General features: G+C 32.3%; 1 protein-coding gene across 1 annotated transcript; it reads right to left on the bottom strand.

Moving 5' to 3' along the window:
* Positions 1–958: 958 nt before the first annotated feature.
* On the bottom strand, positions 959–2,784 carry LOC114184177 (uncharacterized). Its single transcript, XM_028071446.1, has 4 exons — positions 2,544–2,784; positions 2,232–2,447; positions 1,402–1,572; positions 959–1,272 (listed from the first exon to the last, which is right to left on the bottom strand). Exons 1-4 carry the CDS (start codon positions 2,547–2,549, stop codon positions 1,219–1,221), a joined length of 447 nt encoding a protein of 148 aa, XP_027927247.1. The 5' UTR covers positions 2,550–2,784; the 3' UTR covers positions 959–1,218.
* Between the last annotated feature and the right edge of the window lie 8,723 nt (positions 2,785–11,507).

The raw sequence follows: 11,507 nt of genomic DNA, 5'->3' as shown, positions 1-11,507 counted from the left end.
CTAAGAAAATTATCCAATCTTTCATCCCATTAGCAATAAAAACTGAATTTCTCATATTTATTTTGGTTAGCAATGTCTTTTATATTAAAATTTACATGATTTTTAATTATCTTTTTTCTTAAATTTGAAGTTCTATCTCTATGCTGCTATGTCAACTATATGCATAAGAACTAGCTGATATGGACAGATAAACTTTCTCTAAGAACTTCTTTGTTTTAGACTTTCCTTCGTATATTTTAGACAGATAATATAGCTTCTTCTTTTTTCTCTTTATACCAAAAATCCACCATCATACATAAAAATATTTTGTATTTCAAATAAGATGAAATTTTTAATTGTATCGATAAACAGGAACAAAGAATGTTACTCCTTCCATCTCAAACTCATTACTACTTGAATAATACATAGATTCGAAGAACCACAATCATTTTTCATAACTTGTTATTATCTTCACCAATAAAAAGGATTTAAGTCTTCTCCAACAACATTCTCTTCATGATTTACCTCAACTTTTTCTCAATTACTTAAATGTATTTTGTTCAATTTTTCAATACTTTTATCCTTTTGTTTGAAAATGAGTTAGTAACATACATGCTTTATTTTCATACTAATAATAAGCATTCTCTAATCACTTAAATGTATTTTGTTCAATTTTTCAATATGAAGAAACAATTCAATTTGGAATAAGAATCACATAGTTTGAAAATGAGTTAGTAACATAGTACTTTCTTTTCATACTAATAATAAGCATTCTCTAATTATCCAATCTTCCATCTCATTAGCAATAAAAAAAATAATTTCTTTCATTTATTTTGGTAAGCAGTGGCTTTTATCCAATCTTTCATCAAAATTGACATGATTTTTAATTATCTTTTTCTTAAATTTGAAGTTTTATGTCAAAATATGCTGTTATGTCAACTATATATGCATAAGAATGAGCTGATATGGACAGATGAACTTTTTCTCAGAACTTCTTTTCTCTCATTCTTTACACACTTTTTCAAATCCAGTTTGTAGGCATAACAAGAACTCAACCATATTACATCAAAGACTAAAAAGCAAAAGCAAAAAAGCAAAAGCGAAACCAAAAACCACCCTCTAAATTGGCAACAAGATCATCCCAAAATATGCTGCTTTCACAGAGCATCATTCAATCGAAGTATCTATTTCTCTATTTCACTTATATATACATTGGCATTGACCCTTCTGTGATGAGCTTCAAGCAATGCAAGTTGGCAACAAGCAACTAGAAAAGAAACACAGTCCTCTCTTCTGCACCCAATAAGATGAGAAAGAAACACACTTAGTAAGACCTCAAAACTTCATCAAAAGCTGAAAAAAGTTCAAAACTTTGAAAATCACTTAGAGAAAAAAAAAAGTAAAGTGTGTGTGGGGTTGCACCTTTTTAGCTTTGGCATAAAGAAGCCCTGGTGAGATCTTGTACAAGTCCTCATCAACAGGCTTAGAAGTTGGCCTTCGCAATGGTGGTGAACTGGGTGCTGAACTATCCACATCATCACTGATCCAATTCTTCAACTTTGTTTCTTTTTCATGTTGGTCAAACACCTTTGTCTGAAATGTCAAAAACCCAATGCAAATGCTTTACATAAAGTCATCTTTCAGGTTACGTGTCTCTCTACCCATTAATTCTTATCTACCAAAGTTTTCTCCTTTAATGAAAAAATTTCAACTTTATCAGTTTCTTCTGGCATTAGTCTTTAGTTGCACATGAAAAAAAAAAAAACAACTTGGTACAACAAGTGACAGTGTGAACAACTCTTCACGCTCTCCCACGCGTGGGTCGTGGAATCATTTCATATTTACAAATCAGAGAAAAAGGCAAAATTGCTTTCAATTTTCCACACTCCTGTCTAACCCCACAGCTATGAGTGTGATGTGCATATATAATTTCGTTTTCCTCACCACGTACTTTGATAATTTCACGTTCTTTTCACCCACTGCACTTCTTTTCAAAATGAGATTATGCTTGTGCATCCTTAAATAGGATCAATTAACAGCAGTGAAAAAAGAAATGGGGTTGTAATAAAACACAGTTAAAATAAGATAAAAAAAAAAGTTATAAAAAGGGCTATTTACAATTTATCATATTTCAAATTTACCAAACCCAGTCACCAGCTTGAAAACTCAGAAAAGAATAGCAACAAAGTAAATCCTTAATTCTTGAATCTTGAGACTAAGAATTGGGTGAGGTTTTGTAAAACATAACATACCCTTCTGCGAGGAACAACAATCATGGCTGGTGTGACAACATTGTTCTCGTACAAATCCCCTGTAACGTAAAGATCACGATCCTCAGATTCAGAGTAGCTACATCGTAGCAAACCAGCTTGTCTCGCTGTCTCAAAGCACTGTGTGAAAGGAAGGTTATCGTTCCAATCCCAGCTCCCAAATGCTGGCACTTGGCTCTTCTTCTTGTAGTAGCCTTCCTGTTACAGATTCACAAACCCCCCATAAATTAGAAACCATAGAACATAACCAAGCATGCCAAAGTGTTGAATTGAAGGCATAACAAAAGGACTTACTTCCATTGCAACTCAACTGAGTGATGAGTGAAGAGTGAAGAGTGAGTCTCAAAGAATGGTTAGAAAATGGGGTGGTGTTGTTTGTTTGTGTGAGCATGGGTTTAAAAAAGAGAAGAGTGCATGTGGGTTGTGACAGTGTGTGAAGAGGTAGCAAGAAAAAGAGAGAGAGAGGGTAAAAAGTTTGGGGTAATGGGGTATGAGGTATGGGATCTAAAGGGAAATAAAGTAATTTTAATTGGAGAGAAAGCAGATAGATAAAGAAGTTTCACAGTTTTGAGACAGAGGGACACAGAGGTATGATTCATTTTAAATTCTATCTTCACCTTTTCTTACAACTTTTTTTTTGAGGTGATTGGGATATACTTTTTAACTGTGATGGTTGTTGTAGCAAGTATTTTCAATATTCACTTCAACAGCATTTTCGTATGTTCAAAGTTTCATTGCTACATTAACTTGTACATGTTAAAAGCTTTATGTAGAAAGAAAAAGGAGTTTAGGGTAGTTTTGAGATTTACGTTTGAAATTTTTAATGAGTTGAAGATGAAATTTGTATAACGTTAAATTTGATAGATTGAGATAAAAATAAATGAAAATGCTTTAAACTTTCCTATTATGTTCAAACAACGTAAAGACAAGTAAAACCTTTCAAGTTAATTTCCTAATAAAATATTCAAGAGATTAAAAACGATGACCAAAAGTCCTTCAATGATTAATTTAATGATATTTTAAATATTGTTATCATACTTGAGAATAAATTATATTATTTTTTCTTTTTGTCTGTATATACATGTGTGAAAGGGGAATATGAAGAGAGGACATAATTAACCTGCATTGTCAGTTTCTGTCTCATACATTAAAAGATTACCTTAAAAAAATGACATTAAAAATTTTATATTCAGTTTTCTCTTGTTAAAAAACACTGACTCTGGTTCTTCACTCTGCATTAACACTATAAAAAAACTCAGCTTATTTTGTAAAGATTAGACATTACAGGGTGACAGTGATAACTAAATACTAATTTTATATTTTGTTGTACTCATAACTAACTAAAAAGTTGGAGATTTTGTGGAATCATAAGGGGCTAAATATGATTCACTTATTTAACAAATACCATAAAAATAGAAAGAAGTTGGACATAGTGCATTTATGATTTGGTTTGTGCGTGTGATTAATTGGTGAAACGCAGAATAATGAAGGTCTTTTTGGGCACTTCAAAGACTGTGATGGGTTTCGCTTTATTTCCCCACACGCGTACCAGCAGTGAACTTGGTGCTTCGTGCAAAATGCCCATTCAGTGTTTGTGAAAATGCTCGTGACTCTTTGCCAGTGTTCTATTAGACACAGTGGTCCACAAAAAAGTTAAAATATTCAAGAGGTCAACAACCCTTCTCCAATGCTTCATTTATGCATAAACCTACTAATGCTAGGGTTTTCATCCTAGTAAACATGTTTGTTTATACCATTTATCAAAGTTAAAATTTGATCCTAAAAGCGTTCTTGAGCCCAAAACCAGTGCTCTTTGTGTCAGATTCTGACATGTTTTGTTCTGCATCACACAGCATGTGATGTGATTTGAGAGTGTATAATATTTTTTTCATGAAATGTAGCAGTAAATGTGCTTAGTTTGAGAATTAATTAAAGTAAAGAATGAGTTTATGTGGATAATATTTTTTAAAAATGGGTTTGATGAAAAAAGAAACAAATTGATTAAACCCCTCTACGTTTTATTTTCTTTACATTTATTAGTGGATGAAATATCTTTCTTGTGATGAACTTTCGAAGTGGGGAATAGTCAAAATCTAAAGGACCGAAACTTGTGGATACACCGAAGGGTCTCACCAAGAAGTCAAAAACGCTACCTTGTTAGCTGAATAAGAAAACATTGGGAACTATTCTTTCTACTTAATCTTCAACTCATAACTATATTGTTAGTTCAATAAAAATTATAAAATACTCAAACATGTAGGGCTTGGTTGCAATTTAAAACCCTTCAGAAACTGAAAGTCACTGGACATGAACATTATAAATTGGAAGACACACAGTATAAGACTTTTTTTCGGGACTTTAAATAAAATAACGGAAATAAAGCAAAGTAACTTGAAGATGTTTGGTTAACATGTGCATAAGTTCGCGGAGCTTATGAGAGCGTGGTAGCGTCAACTCTCTCAAGTAATAATGGGAAAATAACAATACAATGATTTAAAATATCAAAATATGTCGTAAAAATAACTTTTTTGAATTTGAAAAGATATATGAAAAATAATAATAATGATAGAAGATGACAGTAATAATTACAAATCAATTTAGACTTTAATTTGCAAATTCTTATAACTTTTTATTTATACTAAAGATTATTTTAGATATTAAATTTTTTTATAAATAATATTTTAAAGTATAGTAATTAATCTTTAAATATTTTTTGTTTAATAATTCTATAAAATATGGTGATGAATATTTTTTTTATCTTAAATACAACATGTTTATTTAGGTTTTTCACAAATAATTCTTTATTGCTCCTAAATAAGAAAACAACTTAGTAAATAACTTAACAAAATTGAATTGGATGAAACTCGCTTCAAAATAATTTTTTTTTTTTAATTAAAGAGAAATATCATCAAATCGTAAAACAATATAATTTACATATAAAATATTTACAGATAATAAAATATTCACAAATAATTCATTATTAAACTTTTTAGAAAGATTATATCTTTTACTACTAATACATTATGTTGATCTTAATCCTACCTAACTAACAAATAATTGATCATCTTTAACACTAATTGCTTCTGTTAAACTAAATTTCAAAAATTCTGAACAAGACTTTCAAGTTAGTAATACATATATATAAATTTGGAAGATCATAACTCTTCTAAAAGATATTATTTAGTTTTAGTAATTAGATATATACGTATAAATTATTATAATTAGGTATATTTTCTATTATTAGTCATTACTTGGTTCTTCTATACTATATTTTGAATTATTATAAATTAAGGATTTAGATGTATGATTAACATTATTTACAATAATGGAGAAACTTTTTATGGTATTAGACCTAGATTTTTCTTTACTTTTTTTAGTTGTGTTGCTGATGCATATTCATGTGAATCATTACAAGCATCCTTTGGCTCACTCTCACCCACAACTTTTAAACGAAAACCAAAGAAGTTTATTCAAATTATGTACATTATTTTTACGGTGTAATCACGGACTTGGTGAACATCAAGTTGGAGAACAAGCACCAGCAGTTTTATGACCTTCACTACTAATGGAGACAATCTACATACATACAAGACGGTTGTTTAATTGATCTTATTTTAAATTATTTTATTTTTAAAAATTTTATTATTTGTATGAGGTAATTCAAATTTAGTGATTCTTTTTATAAAGTATTTTAATTATAGCCAAATTTAAAAAGTTACTTAATTATTAAAAATTAAAAATTAAAAATATAAATATTTATTATCTTTTGTAATCCATCTTTATTGATACTATTTTTTGTCAATGTTCTTCAAGATTTTCTTCATTTTATATTTTCAACATTTTTTTCCAGATTTATATTAAAGGAAAATATTTTTTAGCTATGAAATGCAAGATCAAGTCAAATCTAAGTAAAATAGCACTAGTAGAGCTAATTCAAGGAAGAGTCATTCTTTCTTGGTCAAAGCCAAGCCAAGTCAATCGAGCCTAAGTTGAGTCGAGTTAATGTAGTTAAGCCAAGTTGACATAACCCAGGTCGAGCAGTGTTATTGCCATACCAAGTTAAGTTGTGTTGGTCTGAACACAAGTCAAGTTAAGTTGGCTCGAACCGATATCAAGGAAATTACTTTGGGACAAGGTCCAGCCAAGTCGGACATAGCCCATAATTAATTGAACTAGAGTGGGTGCACGTTCATTTGAGTTCGGGCCAACCCACGTTCAGCGAAGTTAGGCTAGGCCTGGGTTGGTCCTAGTCTGATCAAGAACAAGTCTGGCCTAGCTTGATCAAGACCAAGTCAATTTGGGTCGAGTCGAGTATGCTCGTACTAGGTCGAGTTGATTTGGTCTAGGATTGGTCTAGTCGAATTGGTTCGAGCTCGGTTGAGTCAAGTTAAGTTGACTTAAGGGACCTGAATCTAGCCAAGTTGTCTTGAGCCAAGGTTGAGATAGTTCGATTAGGGCCCATGTCAAGTCGAATTGGGGCAAACCCACATTTAGTCAAGTTGGGGCTAGTCCACATTCATCTAAGTCCGGATCAACCTATATCCTACTTATTTAGGCTAGGCCCTAATCAATCCTAGATCGATCAAGACTTTTTTGAAAAAAACATGTCTTAAAGATGCATATTGTTTACTAAACATAAATCGACTTGTTGAGAACAAGGTTGGTTTTTAGTTATTCAGTTTTCTTGATACTTACTTTGAATACAATCATATAGTATTTACCCATTTGATGAGTACAACATAGCCTTCATAACCGAAGGTGCTAGCTTTTTTTACAACGTCATGCCTTTCGGTCTAAAGAACGTAGATCCAACATACCAACATCTTATGGATAAACTCTTCAAGGAACTCAGAAACGACATTATGGAAGAATATATAGACGACATGGTCATCAAGTCATCAAAGACAAAAGACCATTTTACCCACCTATAAAGAGTGTTCAAAGCGATTCGAGAACACATGTCTCTCAACCCTGAAAAATGTTTTTTTTTGGTGTTGAGGGAGGAAAACTCCTCGACATCATGATCACCTACAGAGGAAAAGAGGTTAACACCGAGAAGTGTGAAACAACCCATCCATGGAAAGCCCGAACAATTTATAAGAGATGTAATATCTAAATGGGAAGCTCATTGCATTTTTCATGTTTCTTCCCAAATTAGTTGAGAAGGTAAAACCCATTTTTAAATTGCTCAAAGGCTCAAAGAAATTTGAATGGCACGAAACCTGGGAAAAAGTAATTCAAAACATCAAGAGGGACATCATTTCCACGTCGATGTTACTAAGCCCATCCCTAGACTCCACTCTCAAATTATATTTATTAATATCTAGCTCAACCTTAAGCTTGGTACTTGTATACGAAGAAAAAGAAAAACAAAATATGGTTTACTTAACTAGTTGAACCCTACATCCAATGGAGGAGCAGTATCAAATCATTGAAAGGCTCACACTAGCACTTGTATTCTTTGCTCGAAGACTAAGCCATTATTTTTGCAGCTTTAATATCATAGTATGAACCCATGACCTAACCAAACAAGTATTACAAAAGTTAAAACTTGATGGAAGAATGACATCATGGTCTGTCAAGTTATCTGAGTTCAGGCTAAATTTTAAAGTCATGGTCTTGATGAAAGCACAATTCTTGGCCAATTTCTTGGTTGAGCTACCAAAACTCGGTGAAAAACATGATTGGTCTTTAAGCGTCAATGAATCCTCAAACAAAAAAGGCAATCGAACTATGATAATACTTGAAGGGCTCGACAACATTATTCTTGACTATTCCATCCATTTTTCCTTTGACACATCCAGCAAACTTGCTTAAGAAATGGGAGTGAAGTAGTCAAAATGTCATAGTGATCCACAATTTATCATAGAGCAAATCAATGGAGATTATCAAGCAAAGCAATTGTTACAACAAAAATACTACCAGATTGCGTAAAATATGATACATTATTTGAAAAGTTCAACATCATAAACATTCCTAGAGAACAAAAATATAGAGTCAATGATCTATCCAAGCTATGTAGCCCAAAAAAGGTCGAACAACATCGAACCCTCATTCAAGAAACATTAACCTCAACAAGTTGGGACTACGAGGACGTCCTACAGATAAATCTTGGGCAACCAAATTGGATGATGTTGGTCATCAACATCTTGACTAATTATACTCTGCCTAACAATCTCAACGAAGCAAAGAGTATTCATCGACAAACATCATTCTACACAATGTACAATGGTGAGCTCTTTCGCCTTTGAAGCTCAACCAACACATATTTTGTCTAGTCTTCATCTAAAGACTTTAACAAATGCAAATAAAATCATTAGCGAAAGAGCTCATCACTATGACTAACATATGGAACGGATGCCATGATCTTAGTCGAGCTTAGAGAAGCCTCTTAACAAAGATGAAACTTTGAAGAATGAAACAACGATGACAATTTTAGTTAGGAATTAGAACTCATACATGATATATCTAAAAAAGGCACAAATAAAAGAAGAAATTGAAAAAATGAGACTGATAAGTGCTCATTTTACCTATTTAACACATGCATTTTAGCACTTATCTAGTTTGATTTCATTGAATATCTTGTGGATTTTACTTCCTTTAATCAAAATTTGACTTAAAGCATTTGGATATGATCATGTGTGGCAATTTAATATATTTTTGACGATGCAATATTTGGAGAAACATAGCAAAATGGCCTAAGCTGTAGAATCACGACTTAAACAACCTTAAGGCTATTTTTGGAAGATTCAAAATTTTCCTCCACAGCTCAAGCAAAATATATGGTGCTTAAGCCACACGAAGAAAAACTTCACCATGAAGTAACCTCAAGCACCAAAATTGGAGCTCAACCCATGGAGGAAACCCACCATTAAAGGAAAACTTTGTGATCAAACTGCAAGAACTACACTCAAGCTTCAAGGAAACCCTCCATTGGAGGAAAGCTCACATGCTTAGCCACCATGATTAGAGCTATAAACAGCCCAAATTTTTCTATGAATTAAGGGGTTGATCCCCCCTACATTTCATCTAGAATTCCATTATAGATTATAGTTTCTCTCTCTAAGGTCTCTCTCTTCCATTTCTATTGTAAAATCTTAAGTTAGAGTAGACATGAGGAAGATGTAGCTTCTCCTAGGATCAATTGTTAGAATCATCATGAGTTGTTGAACTTCCAAGTGTTGGGATTGGATATAGCTCTTCTAAACTTATGAATTATATTGTTTTAAATTTCATTCAACTATATGTTCATCTGTTAACGATTAAATTCGTGTTGTCAAGTGTGATGAACGGATCAATCATATGTTGCATATATAACTTGAGTTATGCAAAAGCTAACTCATATTATAGATCCAATTGCATATATAACATGTTCCTATATGACTCAATTGGAGTAAATAGTCTTAATCAATAATACAAAAAGTTCATTCATCAAGGGTGAGATATCATATTGAGTTTGAATGTCTTTAGGTTTTAGTGACCGAGAAATAAGCCCAAGATTACATTAGTGTACTTCCAGGAACAATGAATAAATGATAAATCAATGAAACAATAACTGTGCATAAGAATAAGAGAGTGAAATCTGTTAGTTTTCAAATGGTGATTTAAGCCAAGAAGGGGGGGTTGAATTGGCTATTAAAAACTTTTTCAAAAGCTTAAACTCTTTTCAATTGAATCAATTAGACCAGAAAGTTAGGATGTAAAAGCAGCAGACTAGTACACTTTCAATCAGTTAAAAAATAAAACAACAGACTAATTTGTTCTTGAGCTATGAAATAGTTGATTAAAAAGATAAATCAATCGGCTGATTTAACTCAAACAACAATCTTTTACATACAAGACTTGTTCCAATCAATGTTTTTAACTATTATACAGCCTCGAATTACACAAGAATGCATTAAAACACAGCAAGAAGTGAATTACTTGATTTTCTTGAGATTTTAAAGTGATTCAAAGTGAGTGAGAATAGGGAAAGAGAATTCCACAATTGTTTTTATACTGGTTCACTCAATCACAGAGCTACATCCAGTTTTCCAGGACAACCTGAGTCTGGTTTCCACTATATTCAAAAGTTTTACAAATCAAACACCAAGATTAGACTTTTGAACAAAGAACCACACAAGATTTTTGACTCACACAAAAAAATTCAAACAATTACCCTGCAAGAATCACACTTACAGACCTGAAATCACATCGGGCAAAACAACTAGAGGCACAAGAACATCCAAACCTGACGGTGGCTCTCCCTAGCCAACCATACATGTGTTCTTCAAGCTACTCACAAGCCTGAATGCCTCTAAGATCAACCAAGATCTTCAAACTTCATGTGCAACTATGTATTGCAGAGAGAGTTTTCCAGAGAAGAATGACAAGATTTCACGCTCAAAAACTCATAAACTTCACTCTACTCTCAAAACACAGCATATATAGTCTGGTTTAAGTTAAATCATTCGATTGAATTTTCCATACAGTCAGCTGATTTCACTTTACTTAAGTGAAATCATTCGATTGAAAAATAATTCAACTGATTGAATGCATTCATACCAGAAACTATATACTACAAGCCTTTTAACCTATTAAAACTCATTTTAATAGATTAAAAGAGACACACTAAGGCTAACAAGACATCTAACCTATGTCATATAGCCTACCAACATGATATAACACCAAAACATTACATTTAACATATTATTTCCAGATTTAACACACTAAAAACTTAATCTTCAAGTGGATCTTCATCAATCTTCATCAAACACATATGATCTTCATGTACATGGCTTTATCAATTCTTTGTTCCAAGCTTGCTTGTGCTAACAAAATCTAATCCCAACACACTTTATTTATATGTGTCATTCTAAAAACCAAACATATATCTTTCACAAATCTTAAATACATCATGAGTTTTTGATAGAAGTGGATCAAATCTCTATGGATACGACACTTGGTACTACAATCGAATCAGTATACTTGTTGGTGTGATTGATCCCGAACTGGTACGTCATCATTGACCAACTCGATGATATAATACATGTCTTAGGGAATGCCTCTTTCATAAAGGAGACCTCTTATGCAAAAACTTTGAGATGTCAAAATAAACAAGCACGAAGGCAAGTTAGCCAACTAGGAAGGACCATTCCAAATAGTTCATTTTGTACAAAATGAAGCTTACAAGTTAGAAGAGTTAAATGGTAAACTCTTATTGAGGACTTGGAACACAACTCGCCTTAAAATGTATTACAATTAAACTTTACAAAGGAA

This window comes from Vigna unguiculata, chromosome 5, assembly GCF_037176805.1.
Source record: "Vigna unguiculata cultivar grain cowpea cultivar isolate G323 ecotype 2 chromosome 5, ASM3717680v1, whole genome shotgun sequence".
Lineage (NCBI taxonomy): Eukaryota > Viridiplantae > Streptophyta > Magnoliopsida > Fabales > Fabaceae > Vigna > Vigna unguiculata.
This window is presented reverse-complemented; position numbering and strand designations above follow the sequence as displayed.

Excerpts from the sequence above, each read along its gene's own strand:
- LOC114184177 (XM_028071446.1), bottom strand. Across the intron at positions 1,573-2,231 it reads TTGTTGTTCCTCGCAGAAGG|ACAAAGGTGTTTGACCAACA; the intron begins GTATGTTATGTT and ends TTGACATTTCAG. Across the intron at positions 1,273-1,401 it reads TTTATGCCAAAGCTAAAAAG|AAGAGAGGACTGTGTTTCTT; the intron begins GTGCAACCCCAC and ends TATTGGGTGCAG.